Below are 23,888 nucleotides of genomic sequence, written 5' to 3'. Positions count from 1 at the left end.
TCTCCTCCGTCCTGAAATCCCCAGGGGAAAGCGAGGAAGCTGGGGAGTTTTAAAGTGTTTTCCAGTTTGTGGAGGCCCCCTGGTTCTCAGTCTCGGCTGACCTGTGCAGACCTAGATGTAGCAGCGTCTGGCTCACTGAATGAAACTGGCATTGTTCAGCCGGCATTCAGGGCCTGGCTCCTGCCCCACACAGCCTCTGCACCACGGTGGCTGGCTCCAGACCCCTCAGTGGCAGCCGGGGGGCACTCTGGTACGTGGCCAGTGCCTGAAGGATTTGATCTGAGGTCTCTGTTTAAAGTCCTACTCAGATCACATCCTACTCAGCCAAGGTTTCCCTTCATTGCACTGCGGCATTTAACCTGCTCCCGATCCTCTTAACATGGTCATCAAATCCTTCCCTGTGTCTTATCGAGTTCTATCATTGTTTAACCACAGTGAATGAGACTTTTTATTTCTTGTACCGGGGATGCAACCCAGGGGTGCTCTACCACTGAGCCACATCCCCAACCCTTTTTATTTTTTACTTGAGACAGGGTCTCACTAAATTGCTGAGACTGGCTGCAAACTTGGAATCCTCCTGCCTCAGCCTCACCACCACACCTGGCTGAATGAGACTTAAAAAAAAAAAAAAAGATTGGGCTATCATTATTTTAAAAGAAAATTTTGATAGTTTTAATGTATCAGTTTCAAGATTGTTCCTTAGCTTATAAACACAATTATATCATACTACTTGGACAATATATTTATTTTGCTGATGCTGGTCAAAATTGCTTTTTATAGATGCACAGGCACCAGAACTGCGTGTGGACTATGTTCTAAAATGTTAAGTAGATGGACTATGTTCCTGGTTGAACTGAAAGTTCTAAAATGGAAAGTACATTGCCCATCTTAGGCACCAATTTATTGCCACTCTGAACTTTTTGGGGTTTGGTGCAGAGGAATCACTCTGAACTTAATAAAATAGAATAAATAAAATTGAAACATACCAGGAATAAAGCAATTTGTGCACTAACAAAGAAATCAAGGGGGCTTTGTTTGTAAGCAATAAAGATTGAAAGAGGAATTCTTCACCCAGTATAATCAGAACTTCTTCACCCATTGTTGTATAAATTATTTGTTGGGTTTCATGGATTACTTTCAGAAAATTAAAGAATTATACTTTTAATCCTACTAATTTCCTTTATAATTCCTTAATTTTATTCCTTTTAATTTTTTAGGAAATGGTTCTACCAAATAATTTTCCACATAAAATTAAGAATTTCAAGTTAATCCTTGAAAAAATATGAGAGAAGAAATCAGATGCCGTTCACTGTCCACGTTGCATTGGGCAGAAGAGGACCACTGAGGGCTTGGAGTCCTTCAGAGACTGGAAGTCGGCAGCTAGCAGGCCTGCCCCATTTCCCCTTTACTGAAACCACGGCAGGGTTTTGCAAATCAAAAGCATGTGGTTATTTCAAAATCGCGTTGGCTACACTCTCCCTCCTTAACATCAGTGCTCACCCTCGCGGCAATGTCCGAGTCTACTTTTTCTCCTGTTACACCTAATTTTAGTTCACTTACAGTCAATACAGTCTAGTCCATAAATGGCTTCCTGGAAAGGACTCTAGTCACATTCCCTCTGGGGCCCAGTGACCAGGGCCCTGGGTCTCAGCAGACATGTGCACGGCATGTTTTTAGAGGGCAGGGACATTCCAACACAGCCCTTCAAAGAAAGCGACAGGAATTTAGAAACCACTTCACTATATTTGAGTAGAAGGTAGTTCAACTCCCATTCTCCCAAGATAAATATTATGGGGAAAAGATCACAAGAACTGTATTTTATAAAAGACTTTGGAATCCAGTTTCTGGGGTCATTCCTCAACGTACTCAAGATAAAAGAGATTTCAGACATTTTCATCTGCTTGCAAGGTCGTTAAGAGTGACTTCATCCCAGGTGTGGCCTCTCAAGAACCCAACGTCAACCGACAGAATTCAAAAGGCTTGAATACTTTTTAAATGAGAAAATAAAAATGAAACGCGTGTGCTTGGCCCAGGCCTCGCTGGGTGTGTACCTGGGAACTCAGCCTGGTCAGCTGGGCCCGGGAAGCTTGATGAGCCCGCCGCAGCTCTTCTTTCTCTCGACTGAGCCTTTCCCGATCCGATCGCTCCTTTCTGAAGTCTTCTTCATATATTTGTACCTGAAAGACACGTGGGTGCTGTGACTGTCATTCTTCTGTGCTCTTTGGCCATTCAAGCCATCTCTTCCCAGGTGCCTGCTGGGCTTCTGCAGTCGGGCACGCCCACCCTCTGCTCCTGACCCCTCTTCAGGGTGGGGTGGGGAAAGGCACAGGGCCGCAATTCATCCTTCACTCCTAGAGTGGAAGTCCTCGGATTTTTCCTTCTTGGGTGTGCATCAAGAATTCAGAAGGGACAAAGTGTAAATTCCTTAAGACTCCTGTGCCCACACTTCTGCCGGGTGCTCTGCTGTGCTGGAAGCCTGGCTGGCTTTAAGTGTCACCACTGGAGCAAGCCAACGCCTGCACAGGGCTCAAGCCTGAAGTTCTCAAAGTCAGTTTGCTGACAAGGGCTGTTCAGTGAAGCCACTAAGGACTGACATGCCAACAGTGAACACAGAAGCAAAGGCGGACAAATGTGGAAAGTGTGACTGTTGAGAGGCAGCCTCAAGGTTCGTCCTTGTAAGCAGTTTTAGAGGTAGATGATAAAAAAGAAATATGTAAGATTTTATTGCAACACTTCATAAGAGATATTCCAAATATTCCAGAAAAGTAATCAAGCAAATGAATTAATCATTTTTTAAAAAACTGGCGTGATGTTGTCTGGTAGCTTGGAGACAAACATGTGAGGCTATAAAAATAAATGAAAGGTAGAGAATGAAGCAAAAGAATTCTTCTAAGACTGAGGTTTAAATCACTTCTACATGGAAACCTCTGAGCTGGACACGGCACCTTCAGATTCCAACCAGAGGTGCAGCCATCTAAAGCAGTCAGATGAAAGCCAGCAGGCAGGAGGGGAGATCCAGCACTGCACGTAGATTCTGGTGGAGATGCATATGCAAATGCAGACACACACACACGTGCACACACATGCACATACAGGTGTGTACATATGCACACACATGCACACATGTATACATGCAAATATACACAGCACACAATATATACATGAACATACAGCATGCACACACACATACATGTATGCATACACATGCAAATATATACACAAGACACACATGTATACATGCACTCACATATGTCATGCATGCACACAAACATGCACATAGATAACATATGTGTGTACATGCATGTACATATATACAGGCAAACACATATATGTGTACGTAAGTGCGCACACCACACACATGCACACATAACGTACACATGTGCTTACATGTACACGTGCACACATGCAAAATGCAGACACATACAATATGCATGTACACACATGCAAGCATATACACACAGGCACAAGCATGTATGCACAGAAAAACTGCACACACATGTACACATACATATATGCACACATGCACACACACATACATAGCATGCACACACACATGCACATGTGTACATACATGCACACACAAATATATACACATAGATTTCATTTTTAAATCCTTATTCATCAGCCCCATTGCAAGGAAACTACATCCAGCCAAGCGACATTTTTATTTATTTTTTAGTCAAGAGCTGAGGCTCAGTTCTAGGCAGACAGAGCAGTTACTGGGGTGTTTTGAACGGGATAAGCCCGTGTAAAGAGAACTGAACATTCTAGCTAGCAGTGCCGTCACTTCAGTTCTGACTCAGATTCTCTGTGGATCTGAAACCTTGACTGCCCCGTGTGGCACTTGGTGGGGTTGCAGTCATAGGTGCTGACTTAGAAGTGGGTTTGGTCAAAATGTATGTGCAGAACATCACACACTCTCCCTAGTGCCAACGAAGGGATGGGCGTCGCTCCACTGTTCAGCGCACATGAAAAGAACGCCTGTCAGGCCTGCATCCCACACTGGCTGACCCCGCTGCAGCCCACGTGCCAGGTGCCCTCTGGCCTGCAGTGTGCTTAGTCGGTGAGCTCCAGGATGGTCCAGGGCCTGAACACAGGCAGTACCTGCCCCGGAACCCTGCCTGGGCTGCCACCTGGACAGGACTTCAACAAACTGAATGTCACCCTCGCTTTCTATGGATCAATTTTTAAGCCATAGGCATGATCCCGAGTGTAACAGGCAGATTATTCTATGAGATAATCTGGAAAGAGAAGACCCATCTTTCCACCAAGAGCTCTGGATTTTACATCCAGCTACTTACTCCTTTCAGGTAGTGACGGTAAGTGAATATCAGTAACCCCATGGCTCAGCCTTCCCACGTGGGCACATTGAGACTCCTTGTAATTGGCACATACTCAGAGCAAACTGGTCAGTGAACATGTCCAGGGGCCTCTAAAAGATAGAACTGATTTCCGGCCTTCACCCCAGGCCTCGGCCTCCTGCTGCTAATAGGTTCTTGAGGGCACGAGCTGGGATTTCGGCGAGTCCCCTTACTCACTGCTACTTAGCCTCTCACAGGAGGAGAAACTTGACAGGCACAGCTGGCCCTTCAGCGAGGCGGACACTAGCCTGCTGGACTGAGCTCAGACACACGCAGCTTGGCCAGTGCTGCCTCCCCCATGCTCGGCCGCCAGCGCCCTCGAGGGCACCCTTGCTCTCGCCGTCCACGTGGCCGCAGTGAGGGAGAGGAGTGGCTGGGGGCACCAGGCCTGTGTAGGGTAGCAGACCTGACTCTTCTGTGACCACAACCAGAACCACAGATTCTTTGAAAACTGCCCGTGATGTTCAAGGGCAGGAGGCCAGGACCTGCAGGATCATAGCCTGGCGGCTCCCATTGTCTGAAAAGGTGAGATCTTGGGTGAGCAGTGTTTCCAGAATCAACCACGCCTGCAGGGAACTCCGTGGACCCAGGGCTCACAGAATCTCAATCGTCTCTTCACGGTGTGACCTTGGGTGACCCGTAACCCACAGAGACTTGGTTCCCACTTTATGAACCCCGCTGTGACCCAGCTGAACTCCATTCTGCCTGGAAACTTTGAAACCAGTACTTCTAATTAAAGCAAGTGTGAGAATGGGTGGCCGCTGTGAACAGCAGGAGTGCACTGGCCACAGGCCCTGCCTGGCCCCAGGACTGTCTGCTCCGACCTCTCACCTGCTGCTTGAGAACTTCCACTTCCGTTCTCGTGGCCGCGTGGCCGCACTCCACAGGGCACATCCCCCGCCGGTCCCCAGGAGACGAAGCACCCTCGATTTTCAAGACGTCCTGAAGAGCCTGTGGCGAGGCAAGCACACAGCTGCGTGAGCCTGGCAGCCTGGGAGTCCCCGAGGTGGCCGTCCCTCCACGCCCCCAGCAGCCCTCCTCCCCCTGCGGCTTCCCCTTCTGATTTCTGCCCACGGGTCCGTGGTCAGAGCCTGCCTGCTCCCAGGAAAGCCGCTGCTGGCTGTCCGCCCCTTGCTGCTTGGGGGGCCTCAGTGAAGGGCCCCTCGCCCTGGCCAACTACGAATAGAAGACTTGTCTGTAGCCTTTCTGCCAATTCTCGGCCTCAGTCACCGTGTACCCTGTCCCTGGTACTCGAAGCTCGGGAGCCAGAGGTGGCCCGACAGGCCCAGCCCCGAGCCCTGCCTAGAGATTCTGAACCGGGAGCCCAGAGCCCAGAATCTGCACTTCTCAAAAGCTGGTGTGGCTCATCCCAGGTGACGTTTGGGGGGACATTCTTCTGTGTAACCGTCTCATGTCCCCAACAAGAGAAGGAACCCCAAGGGAAGGCAGCCCCTCGCCCAGCCTGGCCACAGGCAGTTCACTGTCAGAACTGCTGAGGCGTCCTGGGGAGGGGGTGAGAACTGCTGAGGTGGCCACGCTGTGTCCCACCCACACCGCGCCCTAGCTCCGCAGCCCAGGGGTGCGCCTCTCTCAGGTCACAGGGAGGTGTCCCCTCCAAGCTTGAAGGCCCAAGGTTCACACGGAGATGAGTTCCCAGGACTGTGACAGAACAGGCCTCGCCTCGAGGCCCTCAGGACACACCACTGGTCACTGTCCTTCACACAAGGGTGCTCCCACCCACAGGGTCGCAAAACCAGCAAAGGAAGGGCAAGCCTGTGGCCTCGCGTCCCCTGTCCAACCCGAGTTCCCCAACAGATGTCTCAGTAGCTCAGATGCCATCCAGCCTGACGCGAACGTGGCTTTTCAGGAAGTTCTAAGAGAAACAAGAACTGCTCTTCTTCTCAGGGAAGAAACTGCGGAAACAACAAGTTCTCCAGTAATTTACGTTTTGTCAGATTTGTGTGTGTGTGCTGGGTATCAGACTATCCCAAGCTGCACCCGCAGCCCCGTCAGAGTCTGTATAAAACACGTAGTTCTGGGGGATTTCAGAATAAGTAGACCTTCTAAGTGACGTGGAAGGTAGCACACAAACTCCGGAGTGCGGGACGCCCCGTGACAGCGGCAGCCAACAGGACCGCTCACCATCTACCCGACTGGGTGCCTGGCAGACCTCGTTGTTTGAATTCCCAGGTTTTCCTACCTTTCATGCTACTTGGGATTTTAGAAATTTTCAAATGAGTCATAAATGAAAGGTGAGTCCAGGAGACATATATGCCATCTTGGGTTTCCGGCTTCCTCGAATAAACCCCACAACCTATTCTGGGACAGGAGCTTACTATCAGAACCGAGGTGCCGGGAAACCTGCCCACCCCAATGGCGAGATAAGGGATGGCTCAATGAGCCCGCGGGTGGCCCTGGATGACCAGCTTCAGCAGGGCTTCTCACTCCCTCTCGTTATCCCTGACCCCCCTGTAGGAACTTGGTAAGGACAAAGCCCTGGGGTATTCAAAGCGAGTCACCTGAATTGAGTACCCACAGTGACGGAACTTCTGACAGCCCTGTGAGTGGCTCAGGTGACCTGTCAGCAGCGTCTGCTGAGTGGGGGCAAGTCATGAAACAGGGAGACCCCGGCTCCACTGAGACGGTCCTCGGTCCCCGGTCCCCCCAATCAACATGTCCAGTGGCTTCTACTTCCCCTACTTCCCGCAGTAGGAAAAAGAGAAGACCCATTGTAAAATGGAATAACATAATGTCCTACATTTCATTTGCCCCGACACTTGTGCTAAGTGAGAAGAAATCTCCCCAAGACCATCACTTTGTACAAGTGGTGCTCCAGGCACAGACGTGCGCAAGGACATTTTTTCTGCCTTTAAGGACCCTTCACTTTTCCTCACTACCCATGAGTAAGGTATTGTACATCACACTGACGAATTATGCTTACTAAATGGTAAATCTCAGGTCCAAAACTGGCTATTGAAGACGTCATGTTCTAGTGAATTAAATTTGTTGATCCATCCATTCACGCATTCGCCACTCGGCACATACTTTATGAACTTTCTGGGGGCAAGTCCTGTCCTTGGCACTCGGGTTGTGGCAGAGACCAAAGGGTCCCGCCTGACTGCTGCCTTGGCGAGCCCCCTCCACAGACATGCACTCTGAGACAGTACTCACAACTGCACTGTGGGAGAGATGGGTGTACTATTGTGTGAAGCAAGTTTTCACCTGAAAGTTGACTTTTTCTTGTGATTTTAGGCGAAATGAGATGTACACGTGGGCCTCTAGGTGTGTGTGGCTCTGCCACTGTGCCTGCTGTGCCAACGGACGGATGTCCAGCCTGCAGGAATTCTACCCTCACTGAGCTCATGCTCCCGAGCGGCAGGCAGAGCAGACGCAGGGACACAGAGGCAGCGCGAGCTGTGCCAGGCAGCAGCAGGCTCCAGGACAAATCCCATGCCCACCAGGGAAACTCCTAGCACAGCCGAAAGGTCCCCGAGGAGGCGACATTTGTACAAAGACATGAGTCTTACTCAGATTAAATTTTCTTGTTGAGATCCTATGATTATAACCACCAAAACTATCAAACCACTAATTTTCTAATTTTTTAAAAAAGTTCTGCTAGCTATAAATACAGATTAAAAAATGAAGTGCAACACATAAACTTGAGCAAAAGAACAGGATTCTCAGTGGCTCCAAGATCTAAGGTGTTTATTTCCCTGTGCCCAGTTTTTTGTTTACCTTCAAATGAAAATTTCCCTGAAATTTATATATTTCTCTTCCCCCAGGAAATTAAGAATTGGTGCATGGAACACACACACACACACACACACACACACTCACACTCCTCCTCATCCTCTGAGCAATGCACAACTGCTCCTTTGAAGACTAAGATGGAGCTCGGGTACTGGATCCCTGGCATTTTCCAGGCAGCCCTGACTTCTGCCCTTCCTCTCTGAGAGGTGAGCTGGGCCTTAACCTTGCTATTGACCTTGGGCTTGGCATTCAGCTTACTTCTACGCGTGCACCACGCTGAACCCCACAGCATCTGTCTTAAAGACCTGCCCACTTCCTCAGGAAGCTCCTGTGGTTGCTGAAAGGTGAGTGTTCACAAGCATGCACCTGCTTCATATGGCTCTGCAGACTGAAGGAGGAAGGAGGAGGAGGGGGAGGAAAGAAAGATGTGTGTGTGTTCTCACTGCCTCTGCAGCTTCCATTCTCTTGCCATGCCCTCTGCAGAGACACAGAATCCCAAAGCCTCCTGACCAGGTGGGGCTGAGCCACAGCTGTGCTGGTAAAGGTGGTGTGCCCTGTACCCAACCGAGGCGGGGGCCATGTGGCAGCTGGCTTGGATACGACCAGTACTGGATACTGTCAGTATCAGTAGCAGGACTGTGCCCGCCCCCCAGGGAGCTCTGGCCTCTACCTTGGGGACCTGCCCGGTACCTTGTTAAGGCGTTGTATTTCACATTCATAGTGCTCTTTCTTCTTCATCGCGAGAGCATTTTTTTCCTTCAAAAGCTTATTCTCTTTCTTCAGTTCCTGTAATTCTTCGTTTAGGGTTTCCCTTTCCTTTGAAAAGAAAGAACAAGGACTTCAGGACACAATCAAAGTCAGCAGGGAGGATAGTGCAAGGCCCTGTACCTCAGCTGCCTGGCAGACAGAGGGCTTCCCTCTTGGAGAAGTACAGAGAGACCGTGATATTGCCTTTGAGCATCTCCTTCAGGCAGTACCCTTGGATTGAGGACAGCATTAGGACTGAAGATAATTTTTCTTTATCAAAACTCAGTGCTACTTCTTAGAAGTTTGGTGACCCCAGAAAAAGACATCAAAATCCCCAATCTTCACTTTTCTTGGTCAGATAAATGGGTCTGAAGAATCATCTAGTTCCCATTACTAGGTGATGGATAAGGGACTCAGTAAAAACATTCACAATTCTAAAAAAAAAAAAAGAAGAAGAAGAAAGAAAGAAATCATGCAACAAAACAAGATATCAAGTATCTCAAAGCCCAGTCCTGAACCAGGCTGCAGCAGAGAGCAGGAAGAGCAAGGGGATTCAGGCAAATAGAACCCTTTGCTCAGAGCACCTGCTGCCATTGTTGGTTTAAAAGGCAGCGATCATGGCATCCGATGGTGGTCACAAACCACGTTTTAGGCCATCACCTGGAAGCATATTGTTAGAAATAACTGAAGATTCACTTTGAAGGCATTAACGGGCTCTGGACTTAAACAATGTCACCTACTTCTTAACTTTACACAGTAAATAGTAAGCCTGGTGTGAAGGAAATTGGCTGAGAATAAATAAATATTGCACAATATAGGTATCTCAGGATGAGAAAATAGGAAATATATGTGCCAAAATGTGTGATTTTAGTCATTGGTGTTTCCCAATGCAATTCTTAAATTTAAGAAATATACTTTAGGAAATTCATTTTCTTTAAAAGTGAAAGTATTTCTACTTGATTTTATTTAAATAGAATGGGCCAATACACTTGGAAAATGAACCAATCAAGAGAAAATTATTTTAACTAGAAAATGGTCGAAACTCCAGAGGCAAAAGCTACTAAGATTCCTGGTCAGGTGTCATTGGCAAGGAAGCCACCCACAGCGGGGAGAGGAGCTGCCAGCCCACTGCCGGGGCATGTGGCAGAGGTCTCAGCCAGGTAGGCAAGGCCAGGAAACAGGCCAGGGCCCCTGGTGTGATGGTGACTTCCCTGCAATATCTGCAGTGCTGGTTTTTCTTAGTATACCTGAAAGGAGAAGCTTAGAATTTAAGATTCTCCTCTCATCCTCTTAGTACCCACTAAGTCCAGTAACTGTAAGAAAAAGCAGGAAGAAACAGAGTCTGCTTTAGGAGGAACCGCCCTCTGGCCTGAGGCATGGCACCCTCAGCAGGACCCAGGGAGCCCATTTCTGCAGGCCCAGCGTCGGCTCGGCCGTGAAGAGCCCTCTAGCCTCTGGCCTGGGCTCCGTCTGCTCGCTGGCTGTCTTCTTTTGTGCTTCTGGGAATGGAGCCTGCCGCAGCAGGCTGGGTGCCGGCCACACGGGGACAGCTTTCTCGTGGTCCGTGTGGCAAAACAACGGGTGAGAACGTTCAGTGAGATATGAGGGCGAAGCGCTGTGGAAACGCACGGTACTCTGCTTGGCGACAAGAGGAATGCCCACTTGCGACACCGAGAAGCGACTCGGCAAGTGCAGCAGGTGGCCTTGGCGCTCCTCTCCGCCATAACAAGCAAAGCCCGGGGACAAGGGCAAAGATGTCTACTACGGCCTTGGAGACGCGCAACCGCCCCGCGCCGCGGTGCTGGAGCCCTGGGCCACCCGACGCGGACCCCGCGGGCGCCCACCTCTTCCCGCCGCGGGCCCCGGGCGGCGCCACCCGCGCTCTGGCTCCGCCGCTCGCACTCCAGCTCGCCCAGGGCGCCCTCGGCCGCGCGCAGCCGGGTCCTCAGCTCCGCCACCTGCGGAAGGAACCGGCAGTTTCAGACCCCTCTCCAGCACCCAAGCCTCGGGCACCCGACTGTGCGCTCAGGGACGCGAGCGCCCCTCCTCAGCGCGTCCCTCGCGTGCAGCAGGATGTGTGCACTTTAGAAAGAGCTCGGCCAACCCCAAAGCAAGCACCGGCCTGGCCCCGCAGCCTCCAGCTCTTCCCTCCTTCCTCCAAAATTGGCCTCAGCAAGGTGTCCTACCGCTGCCGCATGCGGTGGGAGCATTACCTTGCACCTTATGAATTTGGGTATAAAAAGGGGGAAGAGAGTAGCAATGTGGTTGTGGTCTAGTTTCTTAATTCCGAATTCTTTAGGGGATTTACTTTCTCTTTCTGGAGATTGAGTGGCTTTCAAATTACAAATTGATTTAAAGGAGATTTTCTCCAAAAAGTTGCTTTCTCACCAAAGCCAAAGCTTCTCAACAGCACAGTGGCTTACAGGGAAGGGGAGGGCCCTTTGTCTCCTTATGGAAAGAATTAGAGGCTGGTCTTGCAGAGCACAGCATGAATTTTAGACGTCCCTAACAGACACCACAGCCTGCAGATGCACTGATGGCTGCGAGAGACCCCGCTGGGAAGCAGGACACATAAGCACACTCTGGGGACAGCACTAGAGGTGGTTTGTAGCCCATTTTTCAGCGCTGCCCAAGGCGCTCCACCGCAGTGCTCATTCCTCTTCAGTACCAAGAGGCCAGAGGTGCACCCAGCACCCTCTCCCCTCTGGCTTCCACTACTGCCTTGCACAGAAACCTTCACAGCCGCAATCCCTGAGCCTCCACATGGCTGATCCCGACCAGGTTAAGGAGATGCAGAGAGCCAGACAGGGTGCTTACCTTTCTTTCATACACCTCCTTCATGCTTCTAAACTGCTGGTCCCACTGCTGATTGACTTGTAGGAGCTGAAATTATTAAAACCTAGTGAGTCAACAAAGGATTTCTACCCCTTTGCAAATTTGGGCAACCCTAGAATCACTTTTTGAGGTTACAGAGAGTGGAAAGGCAAAAGTGAACAGAATAATTCCTTCCAGCGAGTTCTGTGTGGGCTGGAGGACCTGCTGCTCACTCTCACCTGTTCCTAACTGGTTCACACAGGGAGACCATTAAGTCTGGGTGTATCGCAACCAGCCCGCTAAACAGCACACCAGCCAGCTTTAACTGTCTCATATGAACTTTCATCTTCTTTGTTTAATTCAATCAGAATCTAATAAAAAAATGTGATGTTGGTGGTTTTCTATAAGATCTACTAATGTGTGAAGGGTCTTTTCACAAACCTTTTCAGATTTTTTTATGTATATACACTGATTATTACAGTGAATTATTTTTCTAGCTTTAAAAAAGTTTATATTGAAGTCTGTACCATTAAATGATAATCATTTGTTTGCAATAGTATTCTTTAAAAGAATAACACATGATTTGTGATACATAATCATTGAATGGATACTATCACATTTTCAAAAGTATAGATTTTTCAAGGAATAAGTTTTGCTGTAAGACAATTTTAGAAAACTCTTTAAAGGTTTTAAACCTCTGTGCTAATTAGAAGACAACACTGTGAGGGGTGTTTTAGTTTCCTTGTAGGGAAATTTGCAATCTGCAGCACTCATCAATATAAGAAGATAGTCACAAATGACAAACGGAAATAGCAAATCTGTCACCTAGGACAAAACAAAATACCGAACCCAGAATGGCAGTTCCTAGGTAACTCTTTTGGTGGAGATAAATATGCTATTTAGTTCAGTTCTATGTATATTGACTAAAGATGCCTGCTTTGTTAACTTTTTATGGATTAGCGTTACTGTGCTGTAGCTGCATTAATCTACTATAGGTCAGGAATTTTCTATGTAGTGTCAAAGAGGAGTAGATGGTACCATAGAAGAGACAGTGGATTAGGAGAGGAACCGCCAGGTCAGCCACAGAGGGAGCACTACATTTGTGACTCCGTTAACCTCCTCCTCTGTCAAGAAGGGTAAAGAGGTTCAATGCTCACTGAACTCAGGAAATAAAATTCAGATGATTAAAAATATCTATTCATCCCCACTAACATTTAAGGAATGAATTTTCTAATGTCAGCGCTCCCAGACCCCTAGCGTTGAGACGCCCAATTCACAAAGTCACACCTTCTCAATCAACTGCACTGAAATCCTTCACATTTGGAGTTTCAAGGTGTGCCTCTTGTGTGACACAGGTCACGAGTTCACATGGGGCACATGGAGGAAGCAGCTGAAGTAGGGGAAAATTAGGATTGTAAATGCCAAATGAGTTTATGACCCTGTCATTTTTTTCATTAGGCATTACGTAAATATTGATAAAACTGTTTTCTTTCAGTATAATGCAATGCAGTATCAGAGAGGTGAACACCGTCACTTAGCAAAGATAAAAGACATGATGCTTGTTCTCAGCACTGACCCATCCCGATGTCTTTAACTAATACAAGTTACCTCTTTTCTCTGTTTCTCTAAGCACCTTATCTTTTGTTCAAGAGGATCTGTCAAATTCTTTCTTCTTGAGGATTGAGCACTCTTGGGGGAAAAAAAAAGGATTGAGGTAAAACCATTTGCAAAGTAAATAGGAGAAATACTGTCCTTCACAAACACCCTGTGTTTAACCAACTCTTATATTGTGATTTATAAAAACACTGGATTCTGGAGCTGAGAGGCAGCTCAGTGGCAGAATGCATCAGCACCACAGACAAAAACAGAAACCCTCTCCCATGGTTCCTTCATAAGGACTTGTCGGGGCACAGCTTCACATTATGAAAAGATCCCGTCACAGGAATTGGTAAACAAAATATCCCAACAAATCATAAATGTATCTATATAATGGGTAAACCGGAAGTTAGAACTTCTTAAATTTGAATTTGAATCCCTTTCCAAAAAAATAAGAGTAGAATGACTTACAGAAATTGGGTCCGTTTCAGGATACGTTTTAGACGTTTACATAGTAAACATTTCTCGAGAGTCATTTTCAGTCCTGCCCATGAACATATCACCAGCAAATTCTAAAGAGTGTCTCTGTCAAAAGTCAGAGGGGGCATAGGACCACCACGAATGAAGACCACAGTGGCCCCTGAAGCACAGCGGCTGAAGCCCAAACCCCAGGACTGTGGATTTTAGCACGTCAGAGTCGGGGGCATAGAGATTGTCCGGCACTGTGTAACACTAACCAGCTCTTGGAATAAAAGTCTTTAGAGTACAAGTTTGGACTGACAATAAATTATTAGCTTAATGGCTTAATGGAAACATTAATCATATTTTGGTTTTTTTTGGGGGGGTTGGCTATGTTTGTCAAGAATGGGAATATTCATTTAAAGAAAGCACAGAAGTCCCTGCAGCTGCCTGTCATTGGGCTAAATTGTCACTTGCATAAAGGACTGGTTTCTGTGCTGTAACCAAAGAGTCCTTTAGGTCATAGAAGCCGGAGGGTGATGATGATCTGCGTTCAGCCCCTTACCATCAGGGACTGTGGACCACGGAACTGCTCCAGGCTCTGCATGAACAGTTAAGAATATTTTCAAAACATGTTGATCTTTGCCAGAAAGATCAGAGGAAACAGTTCTTTTGCCATCATCGTGGGATTTTGAGGGCTCTTTCATGAGAAACCATTTATAAAGCTGCATTTCCCTGTATTTCCTTACTTCTGACTTGTACTTTAAGGTTTGAGGGAGTACACCTGTGTAGCTGCTGCTCTTTGCTTTACCTCCTTCTTTCTATTTAGACCTGTGTTGTGACTAAGGCCACATTTTAACAGTGAGCTTCTGTGTAAACTTGCTGTTAACCACAAGAAACTGGTTTGGCTGATCACCAAGAGGGACGTGGAAATCCAGGTGACAAGCATGTTGGTTCCTGTGAGTGAGTGACCTTCTCCTTTGGGAGAAGACTTTTAAGAAACGAGATTAGAACTGACTGACCCACTAAGCATCTTGGATCTGGCATGTGCTGAGAGCCAGCCCTACTTGGTGTGTGCTGAGATGAGCACCCAGTGGTGCAGCAACAGGGACTCTGACCACAGGAGCAAGTCCAGGTCCCCCTGACACAGAGTGCCCCGGACACTGGGTTGAGACTTCTGAAATGGTGTCTCTGTGCCTAACCAACATCCTCAGTCATCATGGTTCCTAGTAAGTCAATATCCTGCCATCCCCGCTCACACTCGGAAATGTCAATCTGGGGTCCTCGAAAAGCCCTCCTTTCACTTGTGAGGTGGAAAAAACTCTGTGACCATAAAACATCTGTAGGCTCTTGCCTTCTGGGAGTGCAGATGTGGGCTGATTTGTTTCCGTAAATAATTTTTTCTGGATAAAATCATAAAACACTCTGACCTGGATTCTTATTTTATGAATAAGATACAGATACTGGATTTTCAAAGGGGTCTATCTGGAGCTGGAGGAGCGCTGATTTCTGAGACTCAGCAGTGGTCTTTGTAAGTGGGGAAATGGGGAGGGGGGAGGAGAGGACCCTGGGCTTGTCAGCCACAGCTGTATCTCCAGGGCTTTCTCTGAAGATTAGTCTAAATTTTGCCATGGCTTATATGACTCAAGTGTATATTAAAATATGGCAAAATCAACCAAATACTAAAATTTTGGGGAAATTTCACTTGGATTTGCTTTGCTTTTCAGTTGCTAAAAAGGCATCAGATATTGCAATAAGTGCAAAGATTTCTAATGACTGAGTTCTAGTTCAGAAAAAATGTCCCCCATATGCAATTCCCTATAATATTTTCTACAGAACACGATCTATATTCACAGTGTCTGGGCATTTCTTTCTCTACCATAATACCCAGGCCAACTTCTAGATATTAAAATTTCAGCACTACCCACTTAAATTTCTAAATGAAATATGTGGTGCAGTTTCTCATTATACCTTGGTTATCTTTTATTAAAAAACTAAGAAAGCACCTCCATTCATTCAGTGTCCATTCACCCACGAGGCCAAGCCATCCCCAGAAGCGTGTTCTTACCTCTGCTTGGTCCGCGGAACTGTCCACAGTGCTCATTCCAGCTGTGCCCTGGGCAGAATGTGCTACGGAAGCTGTTTTCCTGGGAGTCTTGGGAAGCAGCAAGAAGAGGGGGGGAGTCTCTTATGGTGTGTTCAGGGTAAGACCAAAACGCAGAATTGGCAAAGCCCACCCCACCACTAACTCATGGTAGAAAAATCACAATGATCGTTTTGCATTAAAAACAAAGGGAGGTGACTCTGCCTGTGAATGACTCGGAATAAGGCTGATAAGTGCACAGACCCGGACTTTAACTCTCCTCTTCCAGAGAGGGATTTCCCAGGATGTCTCAAGCGGCAGGCTGTGACTAAGCCCACAGAGCAGCCTTGCCTCCTCGGTATGTAAATCGTCCTTCTTCCTTTACTGGCAGTTTCTCCCACTGCAGGAGGAAGTTCCCACTGCAGAAAGCCTGGGCCCGGGAGCCCTTCCTCACTCGTCCAAGCGCCATGGACTCCGTGTGTCTCCCAGAGCAGTGGGCGACCACGCCATGTTTCCCTGCAGGCATGGTTTCTGGCAATGGGAGTGTAGCTGTGGAACCCAGGAGTCACACATGACGCTCCAAGTGCCACTGATTCTTACAGAACTAAAAGAAAATAATTCATTTCAAAGAAAAATGGGCCTTGTTGGCAGATCGAATCTACATTTGGCAGAAAGGTCGACCTTGGTTCTCAGACTGGCCGTCATTTCCACAGGTCAGGGGGGACTGTCACCAGGCACCTGAAATGGCATCTTTTTGCTCTGATGTTCTGCTTTAGTTAGGGGACTCCTGCCACTTTGTAGCGAGCTCGAGACGGGTACCGCAGGAAGACGTGGGGTGGGAGGTGCTACACAAGTGGACCAGGGCTCCGGGGCTTGCTGGTCGGTGGCACAAGAGGCCAGGTGTACAAACAAGGGAATAAGGGGCCCTGAAAGGCACCCAGGAGCCACCAGCCGGCTCCCCGCCTGACGGCTCCTCGGGCTGCCGTGAGGTCTTCAGGTTCACAGAGGACGAGGAACTCCCCAGGAGGCGAGGGGCTGCAGGCCTGGCCTCCCCCCCACTGTCCTGCACTCCCCTGTGCTCCTGCGGCCTCCACATCCTCCCTGGGCCCTGGCACGTGCGGCTCGGCCCCCAGCCCTTTGCCAGGCCGCCCTCCCACCTGGACTTCAGCTTGGGTTCCCCCACCCAAGGGAGTGCACGGCCAGCATTGCAATGTCTATTCCCTGTCCCCCCGGCCATCTGTCCCAGCACTGCGCAGGGCCACCTTCAGCACTCTGCTGAATGAGGGGCCTCGTGACCAGCTGTGCCTTGCTCCAGTTCAGGGGCTCACTGCTGGTCTTGGGTCTGTTTACAAGACGGGCAGGAGTGAGAGGCAGTGGGCTGGCCTGAAGCAGTGTCCACAGGGGCAGGTGGGACTCACTGTCCACTCAGAGCTCTGAAAGCCCACTGACCACCTACACACTGACCTCAGGGCAGGGGAAGAGGCCTCTGGAGGCCACTCTGTGCCAACAGAGGTTCTTTCTCCAGGAGGGGGAATGCTGTGGTAAAGCAAGTCTCCTCCAAAACACTCACAGACACGCACACACACAGACCCAACACACAGACACATGCAGACCCGACACACAGACATCCACACACACACATAGACCCAACACACAGACACAGATAAACACAGACATCCACACACACACATAGACCCAACACACAGACACACAGACACATGCAGACCCGACACACCGACACACAGATACACACAGACATCCACACACACACATAGACCCCACACACAGACATACAGACACATGCAGACCCGATACACAGACACAGATAAACACAGACATACACACACACACATAGACCCAACACACAGACACACAGACACATGCAGACCCAACACACAGACACAGATAAACACAGACATACACACACACACATAGACCCAACACACAGACACACAGACACATGCAGACCCGACACACAGACACACAGATACACACAGACATCCACACACACACATAGGCCCCACACACAGACACACAGACACATGCAGACCCGACACACAGACACACAGATAAACAGACATCCACACACACACATAGACCCAACACACAGACATACAGACATATGCAGACCCGACACACAGACACAGATAAACACAGACATCCACACACACACATAGACCCAACACACAGACACACAGACACATGCAGACCCAACACACAGACACAGATAAACACAGACATGCACACACACACATAGACCCAACACACAGACACATAGACACATGCAGACCCGACACACAGACACACAGATAAACATAGACACACACATACACACATAGACCCAACACACAGACACACAGACACATGCAGACCCGACACACAGACACTGATAAACACAGACATCCACACACACACATAGACCCAACATACAGACACACAGACACATGCAGACCCGACACACAGACACAGATAAACACACACACACACACAGACCCAATACACAGACACACAGACATATGCAGACCCAACACACAGACACACAGACACCTGAGGTACATAGATAAACAGACATAGACACACATACACATAGACCCAACATACAGACACACAGATAAATGCACATAGACACACACACACACACAGACCCAACACAGAGATACACAGATAAACACAGATATGAATACATAGGCACAAATTCATTGACGTAGATAAACAGACACACACATACACACACGCACATAGACCCAACACACACAGGAAAACACACAGAGGTAGATACATACACAGACACACATGGACCCACACAGACCCACACCCACAGACACACGGGAACACACAGACACACATGGACGCACAAGAGCACACAGGACGAAGGCACAGAGTCGTCTGTAAAGCTCTAGGTTCCCTCCCTCCTCTTCTCTATCGGTCACAGTAACCCAGGGGTTCACAGGGCGGTTTCTCACGGCACCGTCCCTTGCACCAGCGTCTCAGGGTCCCTCTATGGCCCTCCACTAGGCGGTGGCCTCTGTGAAGCACAAACCCGCACTTTTGCATCCTCGTCACCGTCTGCTGGGGCAGCAGCCAACGGCCCCTAGAGCCCTGCAGGTTCTCGCAACGCTCTGGAGAAGCTGCAGCTCAGCTGGGCACGGGGGCTCCCGCAGACCTGCCAGGAGCGACAGGCACCTGTGGCACCCGCCGGCTCACCCCGCCCACACGGGTGCCCTGCTCTCAGGAGTCTGCTCAGCCTCAGGAGGAGTCTCAGCTGAGAGAACTGTGTCCCCGCTTCCAAGGCTGTTCTGATGACCCCTCATCTCCTGTGTGACTAGAGGGACACAACCGACCAGCAGAAACATGAAGAAGGACACAAGAAGGAGCTACTGCACGGCTCTGCAGCTGTCACCCGAGTGCACTCTGCCACTGGTGACGCGAGGGCCTGGGGCTCAGCCTCCGCCCAGCCCTCCTCCCCGGGCGGCCCTCCCTGACCACACAGGTCAGCACTAGGACCAGCAGCTTGACCTTACCTAGGAACCCTCCCTGAGTCACACGACAAAGGGAAGAGACTGGCCCAAACCGACACGTCAGTCACAGCGCTCGGCACGGAGCCCATCCCAAACCAAGCAGAGACCCCACTTCCAGTGATGTGTACAGGGGTGTGAGCACACACACACACACACACACGTTCACATATACACGTACACACGTTAAATGTACACACATCTACACGTGCACGTGCACATACACACTCTTAAACAAACACAGAGTTTCATATATCCACGCAGATGTGTGCAGGTGTGCACACGTGTGTGTATACACAGGCAGATATGAACAGCTGGGATGCAAAGAGAAGCCAGAGAATAAGTGGTAAGGACACCAAAGCCCCTGGGAGCTGGAGGAGGCTTTCCCGGCACGAGAGCGGGCATCTGCTGGGCCTCGAGGGGTGGGCAGGGCTCTGATGGGGTCGTGGGAGGCGCCACTGCAGGCCACCTCACCAGGGCAGAGGGGGCAAGGCTGAGGCCCCAGGTGACAATGCGCCCATGTAACTGGAGCAGGTCCACGGGGCATCCGAGGAGGACGGGAAGGAAGTCACGACGGGTCTCCTTGGGGGGACACTGAGGACCCTTGGGCAAAGCAGTCTTGTGACGAGCGGCTTTTCAGGACCAGCAGGCCTGAGATGCGTGGTGCCTGTGACATGGGAAGGCCCGGCAAGAGCGAGCCAGTGAACAGACTAGCAAGGTTACCCTGGGCAAGGGACACGCCTGCCACCGCGTCCACCAGGCCCCGGTGGCCAGGGCGGCCCCAGAGCCCCTTTAGTTGCCGGCTGGTCCTCTCTGTGGGGACCTCAGAGCCCCGCCCCTCCAGCTGCAGGAAGCCTGTTTCCTGGTCTGCCCACACAACCTTCCTCCCCACGGGAAGGAACACGTCTCATTTCCCAGAACACAAAGCCTGGAGTTACCTTTCAGGCACCTTTTACCTCAAAGTCTGTGCCCAGTTTATCTGCACACTCTGTAGGCTCCATGCAGACCTGTCCACCACGGCCTCAGGAACCAGGGACTCCGGGCCTCCTGCCGCGCGGGGCAGGCGAAATGACAGGCCTTTTGTCACTGGTTCAGCATGAGGCTGTCCTGTGGGCTTCCGGGTCTTATCCAGCAGGAGCTTTCTTAGGAGCATGTCCAGTGGTGACTGATGTCTGGTTGTGTCTGCTGGCCTCTCTGGAAGGCCAACAAGCCTTTTCTGCTAGCCAGACACTAAGGTACCCCAAGGGCTCTCCTGCCCCAGCCATGAGCAGTACAGGGTGAGGCTTTCAAATGTCCTTTCCTGTCCCTCCTCTGCTGAGACCGGCCGGTGGCTGCCCATGTCACCCAGAGCCGAGGCAGACTCTTCCCAGTGGTCAAGGGGCCCCTGCGGCCGGCTGAGCCTCTCTGACCTCTCCTGCCTCCTTTTTGCTCACACGGCTTCTCCTCCGGCTGTGCTGCAGGCCCTTGAGCCCCTCTCCTGCCCAGGAGGCTTTCCCCCAGTGTCCACACAGCTCATCTGCTCCCCCACAGGGAGCCACAGTGTGGACCTTGCTGTCGTCCTGTTGGACACCACTCCCGGCCCAGTGCTGCAGCCACCTCCCCTGGTTGTCTCCCCAGTGCTGCATACGACAGAGCACATGTTCCCCACCTCTAGGGTGTGGACGCTACCGGACAGCTCTGTGCCCCTGCTGCCTTTGTGCTGCCTTTGTGCTGCCTCAGGTGACAGGGCTGGACCCTCCAGACCTCCCTCCCACAGGAACAGACCGTGGCGCAAGCAGGAGACTGCGGGAGACCTAAGGTCAGAGACTTCAGGCCTCTCTGCTTTCGATGAACAAATCACCTTTCTTTGCTCCTGGAAACTGGTCTTGGATTAGGGAGATGGGATGGATTATCAAGTTCTTATTTTGATGAAAAATGGTTGATTTAGGTTTAAAAGTAGGGAAAAAGAAAAGAGAAACCAGGTACATTTTTTCAACAATGTGGTTACAGAAAAGCGTGTGGTGCCTTCCCGTAGTTTGCGAGTTTCCCTGTACCCTCTGAGCACACCGGGGCCGGGGCACTCTGAACTACTGAAAGCACTTCCTCTAGGCCCGGGGAGATGGGGGCTGTCCAGACGGAGGTTCGCATCCACCCAACATCCTCCCCATTTGAGCCCAATCCAAACTTACTCAAAGCTGATATCTGCCTCCAAGTCAAAACCCAAAGAAGACAGGAAGGGAGAGAGAGAGAGAGAAAGGAGAAAAAGAAAGAAAGGGAGAAAGAGTCCCAAGGCAGACCAGATTCTCAGACAACTCAACTCTGTTGGTTCTCCTTAAACCCGGGCACCTCACGCCCGCCCCAGGTTGCGCGGTGTCCCAGCGCTGACGGAAACGGCCTGTCAGGAGAAGTGCTTCAGGACGCTGTCCTTGCTGTCTCATGGAGGGCACCTGCAGGTTGGTGTGTCAGTTTGCCACGGCATCAGGATGTGTCTTGCTGGGTGTGGTGTCCACTCATCGTACACTTCGCGATCTTTTTTCCCCCTTTACTTCCCTGAGGGCAGCTAATCAAGGGCGGTGGCTGGCCGTGCATTTGGCCTCAGCACGGCTGCGAGTAGTGGACTTGAGGGTGCCCAGGAGAAGGTGGAGATGTGCGGAGCAGAGCACAGGTGCTTTGACACAGAGACCACGCTGCCTGTTCCCGAGACTCCGTCCGAAAGCATATCTAGAGCACTGATTTGTAAACTAGTCGCCCCAATTTGGGGGCATTTGTCACTCTCGATTGTTCTTTAATTATACAAACTGATGTGTCTTGGGATGGGTATGACTAAGAATAGGATGCATAAAATATAATATTTTGGCAATAAAATCGTATCTTTAAAATAACGTCAGGCCGGGTGTGGTGGTGCACCCCTGTGATCCAGCAGCTCAGGAAGATCCCGAGTTCAAAGCCAGCCTTGGCAAAAGCAAGGTGCTAATGGACCCCGTCTCTAAATAAAATACAAAATAGGGCTGCAGATGCGGCTCAGGGGCCGAGTGCCCCCGAGTTCAATCCCTGGTAAAAATAAAAAACAAATGGCATCAGGACAGAATTCCGTGAACATGCTCTAGCCCAGGGACCCTAACCCTTCACACCAAGCACGACTTGGAGTCTTCCTGCCCTCCGCCCAGGAGCCCCTGTTTTATGACAGCCATTGTCCTCTAACGAAGACTTCATCCACCTGTGTCCTCATGATTCCTCCACTGACGGGCATTCTGGATCTTAACTGTCGACGTCTGCGAAGGACACTGTGAAGTCACACCTACGACTATGCAGGTAGTGGACTTGAGGAGCAGTAGCTCCTGCACTCAGGCTGTAGAGCCGACGGTCCCTCTGAACTCTATCAGAGACCCACGCATCCTCCAAATTCATGCCACACCCTCAGGAACGGATTAGAGCCTTCCATCAAGGAGAACCACCCACTTTTCTTTTCTTTTGTCCCTCTTCCTCTTTGTCACCAGGCCTATTTTTCATACACTTGGCAATCTTGACACCGATGCACTGAGGCAGCTGCCTTTCCTCAGCCACCGAGACTCGGGCTGACCTCTGTGCACTGACCTCCTGCGGCTGCTTGCTACAGCACCCCAGGCACTTCGGTGCGGGTGGACTTTCTCCTCTTCATCAGTAATGCTGCTCATTTCCTGGAAGCCATGAGTCATCCGGCTTCCTTCTCGGTTCTGACCCCCTCTCCACTCCTTCTTGGCAACGCTGGTTAGTGAAAAGGGAACTCCACGCGGCTCAGGCCCCTTCATCAGGTCATTTCTCCATTCCGCTACCCCCTTCCCATCTCGTGGAGCCATGAAGAAACCGATTCCCAGCTCCCGGAAAAGGAGTCTGCCTCCCACTCCTACGCTGACTCCATTCAGTGGGAAAGCGGAGGAGCCCTCCACTGTCCCGAACCCGCCCTCGGCTGGCTCTCACTTGTTTCACCCAAACAGGAGTCTTCTTGCACCTGTTTCGGTTCTATCAGGACCTCAGCGAGAAAGTGAAGGTCTGCTCTGTCCTGAGCGCAGCACTCCCCTGCACAGAGGGTCGCTGTAGGTTCCAGCAGGCAGAGCAGGGTTCGCTCTGGAATCAAATACGTGGAGACACCTGGGGAGGAAGATCGAGGAAGGTGCTGGAGGGATGGAGGGAGGAGGTTGCAGACTCCCTTGGCTGCTCTGGGAGGACAGACCCAGGAAGACGGGCAGGCCACAGTGGCTGGATCGAGTGTGGTGTGTTAGGCCCTGGGTGGGGTCCACTCTGATGACAGCATCCTCTGCATCTGCTTGAGCTCTGGCCCAGCTCCCAGATGGCCCTGATGTGAGGGAAGCAGGAAGAGCAGGGCGATGCTTCCACTTGGTCCCATTTGAGTCGAGGTCCAGACTCTCCATCCTATCAGCCCATGAGGAAATATCTCAACCTCCTTGAACCTGAGCTTCCCATCTGCAGGGGGTCAGGGTTGAACAGCTGGACGTAGAGGAATGTTCTGCAGGATGCTGGCCCAGAGTGGGTACTGAACAGCAGCAGCTAAAGCCCCTGTGATGGGAGACCAAGAGGAGGTGACGC

General features: G+C 50.3%; 1 protein-coding gene across 8 annotated transcripts in view; it reads right to left on the bottom strand.

Annotated features, from left to right (window-relative positions):
• LOC124079044 (TNFAIP3-interacting protein 3) overlaps positions 1-23,888 on the bottom strand; it is a 74,654-nt gene that overhangs the window by 5,707 nt on the left and 45,059 nt on the right. For 4 of the 8 annotated variants that reach the window (XM_046424203.2, XM_046424215.2, XM_046424210.2 and 1 more), the window contains 7 exons: positions 15,796-15,882; positions 13,281-13,361; positions 11,676-11,741; positions 10,703-10,816; positions 8,802-8,927; positions 5,193-5,312; positions 2,052-2,177 (listed from right to left, as the gene is read on the bottom strand). In XM_046424203.2, coding sequence (XP_046280159.1) covers positions 2,052-2,177; positions 5,193-5,312; positions 8,802-8,927; positions 10,703-10,816; positions 11,676-11,741; positions 13,281-13,361; positions 15,796-15,882 — 720 coding nt within the window. The remainder of the gene's footprint in view (positions 1-2,051; positions 2,178-5,192; positions 5,313-8,801; positions 8,928-10,702; positions 10,817-11,675; positions 11,742-13,280; positions 13,362-15,795; positions 15,883-23,888) is intronic. The other 4 variants (XM_046424214.2, XM_046424213.2, XM_046424211.2 and 1 more) reach the window with 4 other exon arrangements.

Source organism: Marmota monax, unplaced genomic scaffold (genome assembly GCF_021218885.2).
Source record: "Marmota monax isolate L192 unplaced genomic scaffold, Marmota_monax_Labrador192_F-V1.1 WCK01_AAM20220418_F8-fsc00968, whole genome shotgun sequence".
NCBI classification, from domain to species: domain Eukaryota; kingdom Metazoa; phylum Chordata; class Mammalia; order Rodentia; family Sciuridae; genus Marmota; species Marmota monax.
This window is presented reverse-complemented; position numbering and strand designations above follow the sequence as displayed.